The sequence below is a fragment of the Aedes albopictus genome, chromosome 3, assembly GCF_035046485.1.
Source record: "Aedes albopictus strain Foshan chromosome 3, AalbF5, whole genome shotgun sequence".
Lineage (NCBI taxonomy): Eukaryota > Metazoa > Arthropoda > Insecta > Diptera > Culicidae > Aedes > Aedes albopictus.
Window position 1 is genome coordinate 78,516,255 of NC_085138.1, and position 22,400 is coordinate 78,538,654.

The 22,400-nt window shown below is 41.2% G+C and overlaps 1 protein-coding gene across 4 annotated transcripts in view; it reads left to right on the forward strand.

Moving 5' to 3' along the window:
• Positions 1 to 22,319, forward strand: part of LOC134289964 (beta-TrCP) — a 355,456-nt gene extending 333,137 nt beyond the window's left edge. For 2 of the 4 annotated variants that reach the window (XM_062856820.1, XM_062856819.1), the window contains 6 exons: positions 12,763 to 12,949; positions 13,019 to 13,286; positions 13,356 to 13,547; positions 13,611 to 13,873; positions 13,950 to 14,139; positions 14,210 to 22,319. In XM_062856820.1, coding sequence (XP_062712804.1) covers positions 12,763 to 12,949; positions 13,019 to 13,286; positions 13,356 to 13,547; positions 13,611 to 13,873; positions 13,950 to 14,139; positions 14,210 to 14,446 — 1,337 coding nt within the window. In that variant the 3' untranslated portion in view covers positions 14,447 to 22,319. The remainder of the gene's footprint in view (positions 1 to 12,762; positions 12,950 to 13,018; positions 13,287 to 13,355; positions 13,548 to 13,610; positions 13,874 to 13,949; positions 14,140 to 14,209) is intronic. The other 2 variants (XM_062856822.1, XM_062856821.1) reach the window with 2 other exon arrangements.
• Positions 22,320 to 22,400: the final 81 nt, after the last annotated feature.

Here is a 22,400-nt window from a genome sequence, read left to right on the forward strand (position 1 = left end):
GCACAAATTATACCCCGCAGGCATTTATTGATGAAGACCGTTAAGTGTTCTCCATTGATACACACAAGTTTCACTGGCGTACAGCAGCACAGATTTCACATTCGAGTTGAAAATTCGGATTTTGATGCGTCGACTAATCTGGTTGTTTATCCATACATTTCTTAAACTAGCAAAATCAGCCCTCGCCCTTCTTGATCCGTGCACCTATGTCGATCTTGGTGCCGTCATCGGCCGCCATTTGGCTATGAAGATATCGGAAGCTTTCAACATTGTCCACTGCCTGAGCAGCTACCGTAAAGCTGGAAGAGTTGACCGTGTGTATTAATCCAACGATTTGGTCTTGTTGACGTTGTTGGTAAGTAAGACTTGCCGCCGAGGAGCGATTGGCGAGATCATCGAGCTTGCTCTGCATATCAGAGCGCCGTTGTGCTAGAAAAGCAACGTCTTCAGCCAATTCGAAGTCATTTAGGTGCTCCATGCTGATGAACTGCCACAGCAACCCACGATTTCGAACAGTAGCGGTTATAGTATAAATCCTTGCCTCACTCCAACAACGATCCGGATGGGATCGGACATGACACCGTTAATACTCACAGGGCACGAAAATGCCCTGCACTGTGCTTCAATGAGGTCGATGGTTTGCTCAGGGACACCCTTGCGCCTGAGAGCTTCCTACATGTTTTCGTGATTGAGACGGTCGAGAGCTTTTGCATAATCAATGAACACCAAGTAGAGAGACTCTTGGAATTCATTCATTTGGTCCAAGATGATACGGAGCGTGACAATATGGTCCACACAGGATCATCTGTCACGGAATCCTGCTTGCAGCCGTCGGAGAGTTGCGTCAATCTTTTCCTGTATCCGATTAAGGATCACTTTGCAGAGGACTTTGAAAACGATAAGGAACACCGGGGCATGTTGAAACGGGTGGGGCAAGATGAAACAGCGGGTTAACATAATGTTTTCTAATGATGATAAACAGTTCGATCGCCATAACACGTAGATATTGATTCAAACAATCTTTTAGCGAAGGATATATTTCCAAATTGTATTGAAATCTATTTCAAAACTTCGCGTTTCATCTTGCCCCACCCGTTTCAACTTGCCCCGGTTAACCTTACACAATAACATGATGCCACGCTAATTATAACATACAGTAAGGTCACCCTTTTTGAGTACCTTGACTAAGACGCCTTGCATCCACTCGGCCGGAAATGTCGCGGTTTCCCATATGCTTCAGAATAATTGACCCCCCAGGTTGTGTTAGATTTTATGCTCTAGATGACTTGCAAACGCAAGCAAAATTCGCCCTGTATAAAACGCTCAAGTTCTTTCACCTTAATGAACACATAAAATAGAAATCGACCCTCAAACGAAATTCCCAATCGAGAGACCTAGTTGAAAATAAGCCAATTTCATCATTTTCAATTTCCCTTTCTGTTTCTTTTGGACAATTACCACCCAAAAGAACACATTCTCATTATCTCATTATTTCACAAGGATCGCCCAATGCAATGAATTCCCAAAATCACGTGCCCACCAGCCAGCACGCGCCCTCTTCATTCTCGTTTCGATCGAAATTAGTGCCAATTTGGTGGTGGCTGGCGCGGCGGTGGCAGCAGCCAACAGTGGCGTGCATTTTGCAATTTTGTTTTCAACCTCCTAGGAGCCGCGTTCACTCTTTCTCTGCTTGCCTGTGGTGCATGCATCTGTTTGTTGCCTGAACCGTTCAAATTTTGGGCAGATGCGCGAAGATTACACGCCGACGACGACGACGATTGAGGCCGCGGCACTCCGCTCCGCAGTCAATTCACTCGTTTGATCGTGAGGTGAATGCATCGGCATGAGAGTAGGTACCATCCGTCCGTGTCGCGGTCGCCCGTCGGAAAGAGTTTTAAGGTATGCTCGGCACGTGTGTTGAGGTAATAATGAAGGATGACCAAACCAAACTACTCGAACCAAGCACTCGGTAGACCATGATGAGGGGGCGTTTGCGGTAGTCTTAGTCAGGGGCCGTCTCGGAAGGCAGCAGTTCGAGGTACCACCGTATGATTACCAAAGCAATTAGCACACTCATGAAAGTGAGCAATATTGAATAATGGCCGTGGGAGGATAAGGCACAACTTTGACACTGGCCAGGTTGATGAACCTAAGGCGGTGGCAAGCAGGCAGGTAACACGCATGGAAGTTTGTTTTTATGCGAACATTTATGAAGGGTACTCGAGCGAATGACTCACATCTTGTAATTCAGAATTCAGTCAATTGCCAAACCTTTACATACAGTATAACCAAAAACTCAATCGGTAATGTGGGACCAATTCTAGAGTAAGCAATTATTTCCATCTCGACTACTACTTTACCTGTCAGGTTGGAACGGAGCTGTAACTGTTTGATTCTTCTCACAATGCAATGCACAGTGGTCCACGAACCAGATTTACGAGGAAAGATGCATTCAACGCCGTCAAATGAGTTTTTAGGCAAATATGGTCTTCTACAAAGTTGTCCCTAATAATAAGGCCCTCTTTCCAATGTGCATGAAAATTAGGGTGGTCCATATTTTCAAAGAAATCGGTTGGCAAACTTTTTTATTTGCAAGAATAATTGTATACATTCTTCGGGAAAGTTGTAGATCTATCAACTTTGAGCAAGTTTGCCGAAGACACTTTTTATGTAGCTTTAAAATTGACCGATCTAGAGGTATTTTTCTGAATAAGCTTAGGGTGGTTCAAGAAAAACCGGTTTTCTGGCCTTTACTTTTTCAGTTTCGATTTTTCATCAAAGTCGCCCAAGAAACACTTGTAGAGTATTTGAAGACGTGTCGTTTCGTGCGCTGAGATGATCGTTATCTCTTTTGGTTCAAAAATTACAGGCATTTTTCTTAAAAAATCATAGTTTTTTTAAAAGGTGTTATGACGGGTTGGGGCAAACATAAAAAATATCTTTTTCCCGCATTCAAAAGAAAAAAGGTTGTTATAAAACATATCAAAAAATTAGAGGTGTGTTATTTTTGTAACTCAAGTAAAAAATACTTGACGGGCTTGGTGGTCTAGTGGCTACCGCTTCTGATTTATATGCAGAAGGTCCTGGGTTCAATCCCTGGCCCGTCCCTTTTCCTCCTACTTTATATCTTTCTATATATTTTCTCTCTGCTCTCTACGTATACAACTCATGTATATAAACATGTTCATAGCCGTCGCTAGAACACAAACGGATTGAAAAAGCCGTTTCCCCTTTCTTCCAAACTTTCACAGCACAGTGTCACAATCCTATTAGAAAACGCCTACAAATTATGCAATCAAGCGAACTGTGCCGCACATCTTCAAAATAATAAAAAACACACAATTCTATCACCTTCCCCTGGTATCCACACACCAATGTGTGAACCTTCTGCCAACCAATTCCCACCAACACTCCAACATCCGCATGAATTTGTGCTGGCGCAGAGGTATATTCGGCCAGATGTGGATACAAACGATTGCAATCATCACTTCCTTACCCCTTCCCCACATTGACCTGCAACCTGACGTGGCAGGCGCCATTGTCGCCTAAAAATAGAAGATCACCAACGCTCACACACTGAAGATGCCTGCTAGTCCCCGGCAGTTATCTGATTGGTCCTTGTGTGAGTGTAGCTGGTCTGGCGATACTGGAGTAGCATCCACGGGCGGTCAATCAAGCTCAAGCTCAAGCTCAGCTCAAGTAAAAAATACTTGAAAAGTGCATATTTTTTCTAGAAAATCATCAATATCTTCTGAACGGATTGACGTAGCAACATTCTCAGCGCACGAAAATGCGCGTTTTTGGAAGCTCTAAAAGTGGTTCTTAGGCGACTTTGATGAGAAATTTGAAACAAAAAAGATAAAGCAATAAAACGGTTTGTTCTAGTGTCACTCTATGAAAACTATGGGAAAATGCTCCAAATTTGGTCAAAACAGTTTAATCCCTTTATCTTTTTTGTTTCAAATTTCTCATCAAAGTTGTCTAAGAACCAGTTTTAGAGCTTTAAAAAACGCACATTCGTGCGCTGAGAATGTTGCTACGTCATTCCGTTCAAAAGATATTGATGATTTTCTAGAAAAAAATTGGCACTTTTCAAGTATTTTTCACTTGAGTTACAAAAATAACACCCCTTTAATTTTTTGATATGTTTTATATCAACATTTCTTCTTTTGAATGCGGGCAAAAGATATTTTTTTATGTTTCCCGAAGAATGTACACAGTTATTCTTGCAAATAAAAAAGTTTGCTTGCCAATTTATTTAAACATATGGACCACCCTAATAAAAAACAGGGCCTTATTTTTAGGAACAACTTTGTAGAAGACCATATTGGTCTAAAATCATTTGAAGGCGCTGCATGCATCTTTCCTCGTAAATCTGGTTCGTGGACCATTGTGCAATGTTCATACCATCTGCGAGACAAACAAATTGGCCGGAGTTCGTCAAGGTCGAACGTTTATTGTTCACTGAGAACACATGTTCGACCAAAATAGCATTAAAATTATTGATACGTATTTGAGAACTAACATTTGAAAGAGCTCATTGATTTCGATAGACAATGATTTCGTAGAGAGTTTTTGGGATTTCTACCTAAGTTCCTTCAGGATATCTGCAGGGTTTTTTTTACGAATTCTCTGTAGGAGTACCTCTCGGGATTTCTCGCAGAGATTCACCTGATATGCTTCCAGAGTGTCTGGAAGATGAATCATGCTAAACAACCGAGAGAAAAAGCCTGGAAAACTGTGGAAGAAATCGCAGGAAGAACTTCCAGGAAGAAATATCAGCATTAGCTCCTGCAGAAATCCCAAAAGGAACATCGGAACAAAACAAATACGCAAATACTCTATAAGCAAAACTTACGAAAATTTCTTGAAGGAATTACAGGAGAAAACTTCGGAAAAGAAATGCCGAATCCGTGAAAAACTGTTGAAGAAACCCTTGGGGGTCTTCACTTAGCCTAGTGGTTAAGGCTATGGTTCGCCAATCCGGAGACGGCGGGTTCGATTCCCGTTCCGGTCGGGACAATTTTCTCGACTCCCTGGGCATAGTGTATCATTGTACTTGCCACACAATGTATAATTTCATGCAATGGCAGGCAAAGAAAGCCCTTCAATTAATAACTATGGAAGTGCTCTACGAACACTAAGTTGAAGAGAGGCAGGCCTTGGAACTTGTGAACGTCAAGCCATAAAGAAGAAGAAGCAGAAGAAACCTTTGGAAGAACTCTAGCAGAAATTCTAGGGAAAGCCCTGTAGAAACTCTGGGGTAATCCCAAGAGAAATACCGGGAGGAATCGCGGAAAATCATTCATGAGAAATCCCGAGAAAAACTTTAGGAGAAATTCCGCGGTAACATCTGAGCAACATTCTGAGAGAAACTCCTGTTTCCACCGGGAAAACCTCGAAGGAATTATGTAGGATCCCGGGAACTACACATACCTATGTTACCCTTTACCCTTTGGTGTGTACCGGCGGAGAAGCATGAACCACGAACTCGCTGCACTTTACGGCGAATCCAGCATCCAGAAGTTGGCCAAAGCCAGAAGGATACGCTGGGCAGGGCATGTTGCAAGAATGCCGGACAACAACCCTGCAAAATTGGTGTTCGCGACAGAGGTTGGCACTAAAAGGCGTGGAGTGCAGAAAGCACTATGGGTGGATCAGAGCGGAGCATGACTTGGCGAGCATCGGGCGTGACCGAGGATGGATAACGCCAGCCACGAACTGCGTATTCTGGAGAAATATGATTGATGTAATCTATCTATCTATCTACAGGGGGTGGCCAAAATGTTTGGGATAGGCAACTTTTTTTCTCTCACAAAAAAGTTCAACAAGCTATAACTTTTCATTGAGTGCATCAAAAAATCTCAAATTTTGACTGTTTGTCAACCTATTATATGTGCATCATTGGTAAAAATTTGGGCTCGATTAAATAATGTTTCGCAAAGTTAGAACCGATCGGGTAAAACACTATTTTTAGACAACTAATTTCTGAGCTGTCATATCTCGGAAACGAGTGAACCGAATTGAATGAAATTTTGAACGTACACTAACCATATGTAAGTGCTTCACAAACTGCTAAAACATAGGTACTTTTTAAGCGTTGAAAAAAGTTATCATGGATTGACACTTTTTGGATTTTTCTCGAAAAAATGTAATATTTTTACATCAGTGTCAATAAATTTTAGTGTTGATATAAAAAGATTTTCAACTTCTGTTCTCAAGTTATCTCTGATCAGATATATTAGAGCCTATTTAGATTGAAGAAAGAACATATTTAGTAATTTTTGTGTGGTGTTGTAAATTTGAGTTATTTTCCTCTATATGGGTAAAAATGTCAACCCGGTATAACTTAATTCGCCGTGAGAAAATATTACATTTTATAACGTCGTATTAAGTATCAATATATTGTTGATAAACGTTAAAAAATTCATTCAATTCGGTTCACTGGTTTCCGAGATATGACAGCTCAAAAATGAGTTATCTGAAAAATAGTGTTTTACCCGTACGGTTCTAACTTTGCGAAACATTAATCAATCGAGCCCAAATTTGTACCAATGATGCACATATAATAGGTTGACAAACAGTCAAAATTTGAGATTTTTTGATGCACTGTATGAAAAGTTACAGCATGTTGAATTTTTTTGTGGGAGAAAAAAAGTTGCCTATCCCAAACATTTTGGCCATCCCCTGTATATATATAAAAATGAGTTTGAAATCCCTTTGAGGCAACAAAACTCACAAATGGCTGAACCGATTAGGATGGCTCTTGCACGGTTCGATTCGTTTTCATGGTGGCTGTGTTTATATGCAGAAAAAGTTACGAAAATCATTCAAGAAGTACAATGAATGTAAAAATACTGATTTTTCATGAGCCGGGTAGAAATTTGGCATGATTGAATAGGAGGCAATCAGTGAAGTACTAGATTGAAAGTAGTGAGCTGGATTTTTGTATGGTGAGATGTTCAATTCTCCATTTTTGCAATGAATTGGTGCAAACAGCGTGGGTTATATGATTTCTTGGCTAATTTGATGCTGTTTGAGCAAAAGTTTGGGTAACTTTGTTGTTGTATTATTTATTTCATGCAACTTCAACAACACAGTTACACAAACTTTTGCTCAAACAGCATCAAATTAGTCAAGAAATCATAATACCCACGCTGTTTGAACCATTTCATTGCAGAAATGGAGAATTGAACATCTCACCATACAAAAATCCAGCTCACTACTTTCAATCTAGTACTTCACTGATTGCCTCCTATTGAAATCAATCTAGAGTGCGTTGCTGCGATGTCCTCAACAGTTGTCAAACCACCACAGCTTGGCAAGTCAAAGTTTGCCGGGTAAGCTAGTACTAAATAGATTCCTGCCCTTCGGTTTACGGTTTACTTTACGGCTGTTCGAGCCCGTATGAAGTTGATCATCAATATTACCTTCTTTTCTCGATCAGCCTAGATAGCAGTGTAGTGTCGGTAGCGATTGTCTCAATTGGCTAAGAATAACACTACGGACCGCCTGTTCCGGTGGTAAGAATCCACCAATTGGTGACCCCTAATTCATGGTGTGATGCGGCTTTATGCTTACCGTGCCTAGAAATGAATGGCTAGGGGGGTCTAATAAAAACCTAACCGCTAACGGAGCCTGTGGAATACCAGGGCGCCCTCTACAGTATGTTGCCCTTACTGCGCTAACCGGAGCAATGGTGCAGTGGACCATGTGTTTCTTTAGTCTCACTTGAGGCCAAATGAGGGCGGGATTATGAAGATGTTGTTAATTAGTTTAAATTTTCACCTATATGTTTTCGCATTATGCGATTTACACAGTGTATGGGGCTGTCCATAAACCACGTGGTCATTTTTTTGGACTTCTCAACCCCCCCCCCCCCCCCCCCCCCGTGGTCATTAGTCCATACAAAATTTTTTTTTCGTCCATACAAAATGGTCATTGGCCGAACCCCCCCCCCGCATGACCACGTGGTTTATGGACAGCCCCTATTCTGTGTATCCTCGCCTTTGGCGTTTTCCAATCGACACCGATCTGGTTTTATTGCTGTTGTTCTTTGTTGTGCTGTTATTGCGAAGAGTTTAATCTTTCCTAGTTTGGGTAGTGGCTACGGTTAGGATAGCTCAGATCAATCTTCAGCATAAAAGAACAGCAACGATCAATATTTGCAGACTTATGCAAAATGGTACAGCCTAAGTGGCCTTAGTAGATACAAGAACCTTACTTTCGTAAGGGGAATTTCTATCTAGGAAACCTTGTGAACCCGGTGTTTGCTATTTTCAGTAAACATGAAGTGGCAAATTCGCGTGTCATGCCTCGAGCCTGTGTGCTTGTCAACAACGCAAAAGTTGCTACACTCATCTCTGAACTAACCATCATAGATGTATGTGCTATCACAATTGTTGTATCTGTTGGAAACCTCAACAGAAAACACATTTATTGTTCGGTTTATTTACCGAATAATGAACCATCCCCTACGGATGCTTTCAAACAAGTCATCGCATACTTACTGCACTTCAAAAAGTCTTCCGCTAATTGTTGGCAGTGATGCTAATGCTCACCATATCATCTGGAGCAGCTCAGACATTAACTTGAGAGGCTCCAGTTTGATGGAGTACTTAAGTAGTACAGATCTTGCATTACTTAGCATAGGCAACCGCCCACCCTTCATGGTATCTGCTAGACAGGAAGTGTTAGATATAACGCTTTGCTCTAGTAGAATTAGTCATGAGCTGATCAATGGCATGTTTCAGATGAAGAATCTTTATCTGATGATCGCTACATCGTTTTTGAACATTTAAATGTTACTTCGCAAGCATTGCGTTTCAGGAATCCTCGGTCAACAAACTGGGATCTTTTTACAGATTTTGGTTGCGGCCAAATTTCATGGATACTCACCATCCATTGACACTCCAAGTGATTTAGATGATGCCTGTTCAACAAGTGCAAATTCCTCAATTTTCTCAAGAAATAACTTGTATTTAATAGAAAATGACGAGAATAGCCGTTTTCACTCATTTTACATTTGATTCTAACCCTGTATTCTCCGTAAATTGAAGTTTCAGAGTCGTTGAACAGGTTAAAAGTGAGGTTACGAGACGCCACTGTTTCAAACATGTTTTGAAAAAAAAAATATACTTGTTTGCAGTTTTGCTACGGGGTATATTCCCAAATCATGGCGGGATATTACTGTGAAGTTCATTCTGTGAAGTTCAACTGGGTCAGACCTATCAGTTTGACCCCTTTTCTTCTGAAATGCTTAGAACGCATTATGCAATGAGAGTATATTACAGGTGGGGAAGAAGAAGAGATGGCTATGTATTAGTAAGGAAAGAAAAATGTAAACACAAATAGTGACGTCACTATTTGACACGCGTTCTTATGGGAGCTCGCTTTGCTTGTAGTAGTGACATGTTTTGCACCAGACACGGGATCTCACGCTCACGAAGTATCTTCTTCGCCACCTCTATTAGACTCTCATTGCGCTTTATGGATCATCAAATCCGTGTTGCTCATCTGACCATCGTTCCTCTTCATGTGAACCAACAATCTGGTAAGTCCTCTGTGACTCTTTTACACAAGGTTGTTTACGACATCGAGAAAGGTTTCGCTCAAAAGCAATCTTGTTTGGGTGTTTTCTTAGATATCGAGGGTGCCTTTGACAACGTGCCTTTCGATGCCATATTGGAAGCCGCACGGAGTCATGGTATATCTCCAATGATTTCCAATTGGATTCACCAAATGCTCAAAAACCGATATCTCTTCTCGACATTGCGTCTAGCAGGGATTAGGAAATTGAGTGTTTGTGGATGCCCCCAAGGGGGAGTCTTGCAACCGCTTTGGTGAAATCTCATAGTAGATACGCTATTAAGGGAACTCAATAACAGCGGTTTTCCTACTTATGGTTTTGCCGACGATTACCTCTAGCATTGTTAGTTGGTATGTGTATCACCACCCTTTTCGACCTGATGCAAAGCGCCCTTCAGGTAGTTGAGGGTTGGTGTCGCCAAAATGGCCTTTCGGTTAATCCGAGTAAAACATCTATTGTTCTTTTCACGGAAAGGCGAAACCGTAATGGCGTTCGACCTTTGCGTCTATTTGATTCTGAAATCGATGTGACTGAACAGGTAAAGTACGTTGGAGTCATTCTTGATTCCAAGCTTTCCTAGGCACCTCACATTGAGTTCAGAATCAAGGAAGCTTGTATGGGTAAATAAACCGAATGACAAGCCTCCCTCTTGGGGGCATCCACAAACACTCAATGTTCTAATCCCTGCTAGACGCAATGTCGAGAAGAGATATCGATTTTTGAGCATTTGATGAATCCACTTGGCAATTATTGGAGATATACCATGACTCCGTGCGGCTTCCAATATGGCACCGAAAGGTACATTATCAAATGCACTGCCGGCGAACCTAGGTATTCTAATCGGTTTTCCTGCTGTGATTCCTTAAAAGATTGCTCCAGAAAAGGATTCTGAAATAATTTAGATTTTTGACGAGACTTCTTCAGGCAATCCTGGGTTTTTAGCTATTTATGTGCCGGAATTTCTAATGGGATCTCTTCAAAAAGTCTTCCCGAGTTTCCTTCACCGATTCCTCCCGTTATTCTTTCGAAATTTTATATTGGCAAAAGTTCAGAGAATCCAATGGGAATTCTTTTAAGTATTAGTGACCGAATTCCTGCTAGTATTCCTTGAAAAACTCTTCATGGGATTTTTTTTCAAAGGATTCCTCTCGGAATTTTCCACTAATTCCTGGAGTTCTGTCACAGGTTCCTGCCGAGCTGCCAGTCGAGAATCTTCTCACGATTCTTTCAGATATTTCTTCCAGAATTCCTGTACGGAACCTTCTAGAAAATCTTCTGCGTGGAAAATTTTGAAATTTTATGTGAACACCGTAACACTGTTGTAGACCCATTCCCTCCTTCAATAGCGTTACGTGGTTTATAAAGAATATCTTAGTTATTTCGACAGAGGAAGAAAAAGTTTTAGAACAGAGCGTCCGTTAGAGCTAATGAGAGTGCTATTCATATTTAAGTGATTCAGGTTTTATTCGCTTCATAATCAAGTCGTTCAGTTCTGAATCACTTTATATTATTAAAGTGATTCTGGTAAAATAAATGTGTTCAGGTGTGAATCTTTTCAAATTCTACTGATACAAGTCTGATACATCTCATATTTAATTGATTCAGGTATTTCAGGTACTGCATATTCATTTGATTTGGGTTTGATTCACTTCAAAGTCAAGTGATGCTCGACCTTCTGGGCATGGTATATCATTGTGCTTACCACACAACAGATAAATTCATGCAATGGAATGCGAATAAATCGCTTCAATTAATTACCAAAGAAAAGCCTTGACGGGCTTGGTGGTCTAGTGGCTACCGCTTCTGATTCGTATGCAGAAGGTCATGGGTTCAATCCCTGGCCCGTCCTTTTCATCCTACTTTGTATCTTTCTATCCACTTTCTCTCGCTCTCTCTTCTCTACATATACAACTCATATATATTCATATGTTCATAGCCATCGCTAGAACCAGAAACGAATTGAAAAAAGTCGTTTCCCTCCCTTCCAACTTCCACTCACAGCACAGTGTATATATAACGCCTATAAGTTATGCAACCAAAGCATGCTGTGCCGCCTGACCTTATTCACCTTATTCACCACACAATCTATCACGAACACTATAAAGGGTCTGGTACGTTTGGCATAAGGCCGTTTGGCATAAGGACATTTGGCATAAGGACGTTTGGCATAAAGGACGTTTGGCATAAACGACGTTTGGCATAAAGAATATGTGAAATATATTTTCCCTCTGTAGAAAAATTAAAGAACAACCTTCAATGGAAAGAAGGCAAACTCGTTAGTGGTGCATTATTTTAGATCTCTTATTTTCGAAATAACCTTTTGCTTCCATGAATTTGATTTTTTTCCGGAAGGGGAATGTTCCTTCTTTTGTACATAGGCTGTTCTTTATCGATACAAGCAATTTAGATTCCGGTAAAGGTTCTTTCCAGCAAATCATCCTTGCCTGCTTATTATATTCAGAAAAATTATTGCATTATAATGTATTGTCCTTCTTTAGAATACTTCTTCTTTTTTGACGTTAAGTATGTGGCTCATTTTTTACAGAAATCATTTTATGCCAAACGTCCTTTATGCCAAATGTCCATTATGCCAAGTGTCCTTTATGCCAAACGTCCTAATGCCAAATGGCATTATGCCAAACGGCCTTATGCCAAACGTACCAGACCCCACCATAAATAACCCCCAATCCATGGATCGCATCACCGACCCAACGGTGACTCCCAGATCTCCCATCCTTTCCATCTAACAAATATCCCAGTCCGTGCTGATTGTGGGGACGCAGAGTGCTCTCGGTCTCTAGTAGCAACAACCAGTACACTCTAACATTCCTTTCCCTTCCCAGCTGACTATAAGGACTTGGCCGGCGCCGTTATTGATCAAATATGCATGAGCTGCTAAAATTGCACTTTGAGAATAAGTGGAATGTCCCAGCCCCTTATTCAGTTGGATCTCAGTGCAACTGGTACCAGTTCAGATCAATCACGGAGGAGCAACCATTGACATGTATAGTCAGAATTAATCGTTGATCGTGATCGATCAATTAATCACCATAGAAAAGCCCACTAAGCCCACGATAGTCGGATAGAAGAACAGCAATGTAGAAGGCAGAAGCAAATACACTTTTAGAAATCTTTAATTTTTATCACGTCTGATGTTTACCTTCCTTCCCCAGCCAAGGGATTGGACCACGTGGCCGAAAACATCCTCTCCTACCTGGACGCCAAATCCCTCTGCCGGGCGGAGCGCGTCTGCAAAGAATGGTCCCGCGTCATATCGGAGGGCATGCTATGGAAGAAGCTAATAGAGCGAAACGTCCGCACAGACTCCCTCTGGCGGGGCCTCGCAGAACGGAAAGGATGGTGAGTACTAAACCTACAACTAGTGTGGTTGCCATACTAAAAACTCATCTCTCTCCCTCGTCCTCGCAGGATCAAATACCTGTTCATACCGCGACCGGGCGTGACACACCGGCCGCACAAGTTCTACCGCGAGCTGTTCCCCAAGATCATGAAGGACATCGAAGCGATCGAGACCAACTGGCGCACCGGGCACCACAACCTGCAGCGAATAAACTGCCGATCGGAGAACTCCAAGGGCGTGTACTGTTTGCAGTACGACGATGACAAAATCGTGTCCGGCCTGCGGGACAACACCATCAAAATCTGGGACCGCAACTCGCTGCAGTGCTGCAAGGTCGTTGTTGCACTTTTGGGCGTTGGTCGGCTACAAGGGTTCTCATTTCTTTCTGTCGTTCCACATTTGTAGATCCTGACCGGGCACACCGGGTCGGTGCTGTGTCTGCAGTACGACGACAAAGTCATCATCAGCGGTTCCAGCGATTCGACGGTCCGCGTGTGGGATGTCAACACCGGCGACATGGTGAACACCTTGATACATCACTGCGAGGCGGTGCTGCATTTACGCTTCAACAATGGCATGATGGTGACCTGCTCGAAGGTATGTTCGCTTGTAAATTGGTCTATATTTTAGTGTTCTCAACCATTTAAAATCCCGTTGCAGGATCGCTCGATTGCCGTGTGGGACATGACCTCGCCGACGGAGATCGCCCTGCGACGGGTGCTGGTTGGCCATCGAGCGGCAGTCAACGTGGTGGACTTTGACGAAAAGTACATCGTCTCGGCGTCCGGCGATCGCACCATCAAGGTGTGGAACACATCGACGTGCGAGTTCGTGCGTACGCTGAATGGCCACAAGCGGGGTATTGCATGCCTACAGTACCGGGATCGACTGGTCGTGAGCGGTAGTTCAGACAATTCTATAAGGTAACCCGAGAATAAGGATGGTTCTGATGAGGATCGATTTTGCTAAACGTGTTTTCTGGTTTTCTGCTTTCCACAGACTTTGGGATATTGAGTGCGGTACCTGTTTGAGGATTCTGGAAGGTCACGAGGAGCTCGTCCGCTGCATCCGGTTCGACTCGAAGCGCATCGTGAGCGGAGCGTACGACGGCAAAATCAAAGTGTGGGATCTCCAAGCTGCCTTAGACATTCGAGCGCAAACCAACACACTGTGCTTGAAGACGCTAGTGGTAAGTTCCTTAAAATCTGGCTGGATAGCTGGGGGAGTGCGATTTGTCTTTAATGGCCCATTGTTTCCAGGAGCACACGGGTCGCGTGTTCCGGCTTCAGTTCGACGAGTTCCAGATCGTGAGCAGTTCCCACGACGATACCATTCTGATATGGGACTTCCTCAACTGTTCGCAGAAGGAGGAAACCACCACGCCCCAAACACTGGTCCAGGTGGGCCGAAGTCCATCACGTGAGTATTCCTCCTCTTCCGCTGCTGGGGGCCGCGCTCAGCCTCAGCAGGAGACTGACGACGACGATGCGTATTGAATGTGTTTTTAGAATTAGTAGCGGTAGATCCCTAGTGAGAACAAGAATCGAACGTTTAAATATTTTTAACAGTAGACAACTGAGAAAATATCCTCAATTGATTTTGAAAATCCTAGAGAAAATGCTTCTGAAAGTTCAAGCTAAACAGTTCCGACGAAAAAAGATCTAAGCAAAGCACGTATACCACATCAATGTATTACTATATCATGTAATTATTTTGCTTACGCTTCTATTGTTTTCTTTTCTCGCCCCCTAAAAACACTGGCTCCCATGGTGGACATTCGGACGGAATTTCGGTTTGAATGGACTATCTGTCTGTCCTTTTCGAAACAATAGCCGAACTCACGTAAGGATTACCGTTGATTAGCCTCACTAGCCGCTCGTGTCTATCACAATAGGCTATTGTTTGTGGTGAGGTGAATGATCGGATAAGATTGGAAGGTAGGAGGAGAGAAAAGATGACATACGATGAGGCGTTCCATGCTAGCGCTGATTTTCAACCTATTGATAATGAGAAAAGGGGGCTCCTTCTCCGCCACCAATCGATGCATGTTTCTTTACGTTATGTCTTCATTGTGATAGGTGAGGACTACTAGTATGATGTATCTGGATGTAATTAATGTTGGGCACTGGAGAGTATGCATGGATGTTAAAAGATAGGTAGCACATTTCACATTCATTTCCATATTTTAGTTTTGGTTTCATTTACTTCTCAATCAACCTTTTGAACATACCACAAACAGCATATTCGGTATAAATAAAAGTAATATGCAATACCAGCTTTTATAAGTTATTTCTAGAGGTTGCTGCTGGTGACGTGGAGATTCCGATGCAGATTCCGAAACTACCTGCATCTGTAGGAAACAGATGTTCGTTTAGGGATTTGCTTAGAAATCTATTCAGAATTCATTCCGAAGTTCCTGTAGAGACTTTTCTCGGAATTATATCAAGAATTTATCGAAGAATCCTTTAACGATTTCTTACAGAATTTATTCTCATATTCTGCCCCGAAATTTTCCCGGAATTCCTTCTTGAATTTAACCCGGAATTATTCCTGCAGGTTTGTCCTGGCTTTCTCTCTGAATTTCACCAGGAGTTCTACCTTCTGAGATTCAGAGATTTCCCGGATTCTCTTTCATGGTTCCTGGCGAGATCTCTCACGGAGTTTCTTCTGGATTTTCCTCTAGAATTTCTCTTAGTTTAGATTTTTTCCGGGATTCCTTTCAGTGTTTCTTACTACCTCCCGGAATTTCTCCTAAATATTTTTTTTTTATTTTCGTGGGATTTCTTCCAGAAGATTTCTGCAAAAGTTTTTCCCGGGATTTTCCTACGGCTTCTTGGAAGATTTCCGCAGGACTTCCTTCCGAGACATGTGCAGAAGTTTATCCAAAAATGTCTCCAGGAATTTCACCCAGGATCTCTTGCACAGTTCTTTTGGGTTCACTAGCAGAACTCCTCCCGAGATTTAATCCATGCGTTTCTCCGGAATCTCTCATAAATCATCTCCCAGGATTCCTGGATGATCATCGTAAGGAATTCTAGATCCGAAAGAAATCCTGAATAAGCAACCAAGCAAATTTTCTCCTATTGTTACTGTTTATATTTCTCTTACGGGTTTTCACTGGATGAATCGGAAAAGTTTCTTTCAAACTTCTCGATAATTTCCTCTTAGGGTTACTCCTCGAAAATTTCCTGTGATGTGCCAGAGGTTTGCTTGGGATTTTTACAGGAATTTCTCTTGGGATTTCCCTCGGGGTTCTTCACGGAACTTTTTTTCAAAGATTTTCTCAACGTTCATCACAGACTCCTCCCAAGAGTGTGTATCGCAGTTCTTTCTGGAATTTCTTCAAGTTCCTCTCGTAAATCCTCAAGGAATTCCTCGCAGGATTCCTCAAGAATTACTCCATAAGTTCTTCGCTTGTTTGCAAGTATCCTGAGTAAAATTCTGGAGAAAATTCTGGTAAATATTACAGAAGTAATTTTGGGAAATCTCCCGAAAGGAGCTCCGTGAGAAATCTAGGAAAGAACCTCTAACGATGTCTTACGAGGAATTTCCAAATAGTTCCAAATAGAAATAGTTCCAATCATAACTATTTAAAATATCGTACGATTCACTTCAAGAGGAATCTCTAGACGAACTGCGGTAGATTTCGGGATGAACTCTGGAAGGACTCTTGAGAAAACATTTAAGAGACATTCCTGGTAGATCACCGCAAGGAATTCCAGATCCGAGAAAAATTCTGAATTAGGAACCACTGTAGAACTCTTGGGAAAAAATACTAGAAAAATCCCAGGAATGCATTGGCAGATATCCCGGAAGAAACTCTGATAGAAAACCCAGTAGTATTCTGAAATAACTTATACAGAAATCCCGAGAGGCGATCCAAGAGAACCTCTGAGAAATATCCCGAGAAAAACTGCGGCGAAATTTGCTAGAAAAAACATTACAGAAATTTGTTGAAGAAATCACAGGATGAACTCTTGGAAGAAATCTCTAAAAGAATTTCAAAAATATTTCCGGAATTTGTGGACGAATTTTTATTTCCAGATTAATCAACTTCTACCAAAATTTCGTCAGTCTTTCTGGCATTACCATCTTGCTGGAGACTTATGATTGGTCTAGGGATTTATCTATCCAATTCGATCTGCTCTAAGGATCTAAATGGATTCACCAGTTTCATTAGCAAGATTATTCAAATTCCTTTAGAAACTAGCTTGCTCAATACATATTATGTTGAAAATTTCGCTACTTGAAATCTGTGGGACCTATCATACGTTCGCCATGTCAATCATGTTAATGGGAGTTCCTGACAAGTCCTCACATCCACTTGGATGTTTTTTTTTCAAAGTTCCTCGCGTAATTGCAGATATCCCAGGAGAAATTCCAGAATGGGTCCTGGAGAAAATGCCAAGTGTAATTTTGGGAAAACTCCATGACTAATCTTAGAAAGAATTCCGAGCATTGTCTTACGAGAAAGGAGTAATCTCGGGTCAAACTATCGGAAACAATCCCAGAAGAAACTCCAAGAGAAATCCCGGGACGAACTTCGGTAGATTCCGGGAGAACTTCCAGGAGGATCACCGCTAGGAGTTCCAAATCCGAGAAGAATCTTGAATGGAATTTCTGCCAGGAAGAATCCCGGGAAGAACTCTGGTAGAAAACCCAGGAGTGACTCTGAAAGAACTTTTACGGGAATCCCGTAAGGAGAACCAAGATAATCCCCACAAGACCTTCTGAGCGAGTCCAGGTACACCACAGAAATTTGTTTGAAAAATTCACAGAACGAATTCTTCAAAGATATTCCAACAGGAATCTACCCTAGAGGAATTCAAGCAATATTTCCGGGATTTCTGCACAGCTTTTCAACTCCCAGATGAATCTGTTTCTACCTAGAAATCGTCATTGTTTCCAGAATTTCCATCTTACTTCAAACATCTGATTTATCTAGAGACCTTTCTTTTGCATCACTAGCACGGTTATTCAGAATCCTTTTGTAGCTATAGCTTGCTAAATATTAATCATGCGGAGGATCTTGCTTTTTATTCTCAAAACGTCAAAACTATCCGTCTTACGGTCGCCATGTTCTTCTTGTTAATGTGAGTTCCCCACATAGTTGAACCAGGATTTCTGCCATTTTCCTCAAGTAATTGCAGGTATTCCAAGATAAATTCCAGAGTAAATCCCAAGAACTCTTGAAAAAAGTTCCGTGGCAAATCTTGGGAAGAATCTCAAGTAATGTCTTACGAAGCACTTACGGAGTAATATCGGGACGAACAATCGGAAAATTCCAGGAGATACTCCAAGTGAAATACCGTGACGAATTTTGGTAGGTTTCGGGAGGACTATCAGAGGGATCATCGCAAGAAATTCGGCAAAGAACTCTGATGGTTATCCTGGAAAGAATGCCATTAGAAATATAGGCTGTAACGGCTGCTGATATCCCAGGAAAAAACTTGGTTGAACGTACAAGAAACGAGAAATCTGCAAGAACGAAAGCAACTCTGCAAGAACTTTTACAGAATTGATGGGTGGAGATTTAGGAGAAGTTACGTGAGAACCTCTGAGAAATATCCCTGGGATTTACTTATATGGAAAGAGGAAATACCTTGAAATTTCTTATCTGATTGATCTGAGGACCTTTCTTTCGTTTCACTAGCACGGTTATTCAGATTTCTTTTTGAACGAGTGTGCTAGAGACTCATCATGCGGAGGATCTTGCTACTTTTTATTCAGACGGCTCATCTTACGGTCGCCATGTCCCTTATGAGTTTTTGACTAAGCTTCGTAATTGTCGGCATCCCAAGATAAATTCCAGAGAAAATCCCGAGAACTCTCGAAAGGAGGTCCGTGACCTTGAGGTCTTGAAAAGAACCCCAAGCAATGGCTTACTAGGAACTTCAGGAGTAATCTCGGGATGAACTTCTGGAAAATTCCCAGGGGAAACTCCAAGAGCCTTCCGGGGACGAACTCTGGTAGATTCTGGGTGGACTCTCTCGAGGATCACCACAAGATGTTCCGCTAAGTACTCTGATAGAAATCCCGAAGAATTTCCTTGAGAAATATTTGCTAAAACTCCTACCAAAATCCCAGGAAAAACTTGGTAGAAAGTTCAAGAAAAATTATGGGGAAGAACTTTTACAGAAATCATGGAAGGGGATCCAAGAGAAATTCCGCGACAACCTCTGAGAAATATTCCTAGGATAGAGTTAATTAAAAGGGAAATACTACGAAAAATGAAGAGGATATTGCTACTTTCTATTTAGACGACCCTTCTTGCGGTCGCCATGTTCCTTATGTTAATGTGAGTACCTCACAGAGTTCCACCAGGGTTTCTCCCAAAGTGTTTCTCTCGTAATCACAAGTAATACCAGAGTAAACTCCGGGAATTTCCTGACAAATTTTGTAAAGAATCTCGAGTAATGTACTTACTACGTACTTACTAGGAACTACAGGTGTAATCTTGAGATGAAATTTTGGAAAACTCCCAGGAGAAACTCCAAGTGAAATCCCCGGACGAACTATGGTAGATTTCGGGACTCTCAGGAGGAACACTGCAAGAAATTCCGCAAAGAACTTTGAAATCCCTGGAAAAAAAAACTTGCTAAAAAGTCCTAGAAAATCCCACGATAGATCTTGGCAGAAATAGCGAGAGGAACTCTGGGTGAACTTACAGAAATATCTGGAGGAAATTCAAGAGAAATTCCCTGGGATTAACTTGTAACTCTAGAGAAATTTCTTAAATATCTTTGGAGTTTCTGATCTGATTAATCTAGGAACCTTTATTTGGTTATACTTGCACAATTATTCGGAGTCCTTTTCGAACTAGCGTCCTTAAGACGAATCATGCGGAGGATCTTTATTTGGACGACCCATCTCACGGTCGCCATGTCCCTTAGTTGAAGAGAGTTCCTCACAGGATTTCTCTCAAAGTTTCGCACAATTGCTGGTATCCCTAGACAAATTCCAGAGTAAATCCTGAGAAAAACCGGGAAAAAGTTTTATGACGAACTTCGTGAGTAATCTCAGAATAAACTATTGAAAAGATCCCAGGAGAAACTTCAACAAGAATCCTAGAACGGTAGGTTCCGAGGGGACTCTCAAGAGAATCGCCGCAAATTATTCTGCAAGGAATTCTGAAAGAAATCTCGAAAAAGATCCAATGAGAATCATTAGCTGGAACTCCTGCTGAAATCCCAGGAAAAACTTGGTAGAAAGTCTTAGAAGAAACACCAGAAATAGTGGGAGAAAACCGGAAGGAACTCTGCAAGAACTGAAATCTCGGGAGGGAATCCAAGAGAAATTCTGCTAGAACCACTGAAAAATATCCCGGGGATTAACTTATATGGACATGCATAGAGAAACTGTAGGGAAAATACCACGATCAGGTTTGGAAGAAATCACAGGACGAACTCCTGGAAGAATTCCAACAGGAATCTCTAGAGGAATTTCAAAAATGTTTCTGGAATTTTCGGACACATTAAAAACTCCTACATTTGTCTGTTTCTACCAAGAATTCGGCATTCTTTTCGAATTTCTATCTCACTGGGAAATTCTGATTGATATAGGAACCTTTCTCTTGTTTCACTAGTATGATTTATCCAGATTCCTTTTGAAACTTGCTTACGGTCGTCATGTTGATCCGTCTTACGGTCGCCATGTCGCTCCTACTAATGCCAGCCTCAGAAAGCTCCATATCCACAAACGATATGCTTATTTGGGTTATTTGAGTTACCTAAACGCCAACCATTTGGGTTGATCATCGAATGACACTGACGTACATTTTACTAATTTTGTATTTGCTGATATTGTTGTACAATTTACCGATAAAAAAACCATGGTATGTCGATGAGCACGCAGGTGTCCGAATAAACATGGAATAAAGGTGGGTGAAATTTTGCAGTTTATCAATGATATACCACTTTTCAACTTACAGTGTCCCCAGAAAATATTCCAATTGAAGAGCTTTCTATGAAAATTTATCAAAAACTTATTTATTCTATTCAAGGCTCAAGTGCCATCAGGTATGACGGAGCCGAATTTGATTCACTGGTTGCGTTGCTTTGTAAGTTTCGATTTTCTTAGTTTTTTTTTTCTCTCTCATTTCCATTATTTTTTTCGTTCACACACAACTTTTATCCACTTATCTATTTATCGTACGTTTTTCGTTTTCGTGCTTTTTATACATACATTACACAACCCACACACATGGATACTAGATTGTAAGATAGTATTGGTTCGCTGCGAGAAGATTGAGAGAGGGAACGCGATCGAAAGGCAAAATGTTAGGTAAATTTTAGAAATTGTCCCTTTTTAAGTGAAATAGCTACTATTACTGATGATGATGATGATGATGGGTTTGGGTCTGTCAGTTGATGAATGCGCGAGCGACGAATGATTGATGGTTGGACTGATTGCGTCTACTAGTGGTATAGTTTTCGCGCCGAGTAAGAGTGTTATGCTGTTGTTTAGTAGTAATACCAATAATTTATATGCGCAGAAGAACGGTAAGGAAAACAAGCACTTAAGCGAGTAGCAGTCTCTAAATTTTTTGATTCGATAGAATACACACATGAAATGCAAAACAAAAACCCAGACAACCCTATGTAGAACTTCCCTTCCCTTCCCTCGTGAGAGAAATTCAGAAATCCCAACAAAAGTAAACAACAAATCCACACAGAGGATTTAAACACAGAAACAAAACAAAAATCCAGATGAACAGTTGTTATCTATTAATCGTTTCACGTTTCGGATTAAAACAAAAACAAATGAACGTAAATTGTAAGCAAAATATAACAAAAAAAAAGATGTATAAATAGCAAACAAAATCAGAACAATTATTCACAAAACAAACAAAAAAAACCTAGATAATGTTATATTTGAAATCAAATGTAGTGAAACAAACAAACAAAAACAAACTAGAAGCATTAACTTACTCATTGCGATACACAGAGACAGGCTGCAATCCCGGGAAATAGACAAAGCGGAAAACACTAGTGATGACAGATAGACACATACACAGAAAGAAAGAGTAACAAAATATGAATTAGAGAACTGAACAGAACAGTACGGGAGAGGGCATCTTAAAGATCTGAATTCGATTGAGCATACACGTAAAATATTTGAGTAAAAAGATAAGGGCTTACACTGACTAAAGGAAGGAAGATGTGTTCAACGCTGGCTTTGAAACGATTGCAATTAGAAATTGTGGCTGGGTTTGTGGGAAGTGAGGAATGCATTGAAGGATGATACTTTTGTTGGGATGTAAAGTGAAAGTGAACCGTACAGTAGTTGACAAGTGTAGAAAGATGGAAGCAGAAGTAAGAAAAAAATATATGAAGAAATGTATTCGATTCGAACAGAGTTGTAAAGTGATTGGGGTGCAGCATTTTTCACTGGCTATCACGTATCCGAATATATCCTTTTTCTTGCTGATTCTTTGCTCACGGTTGTGGA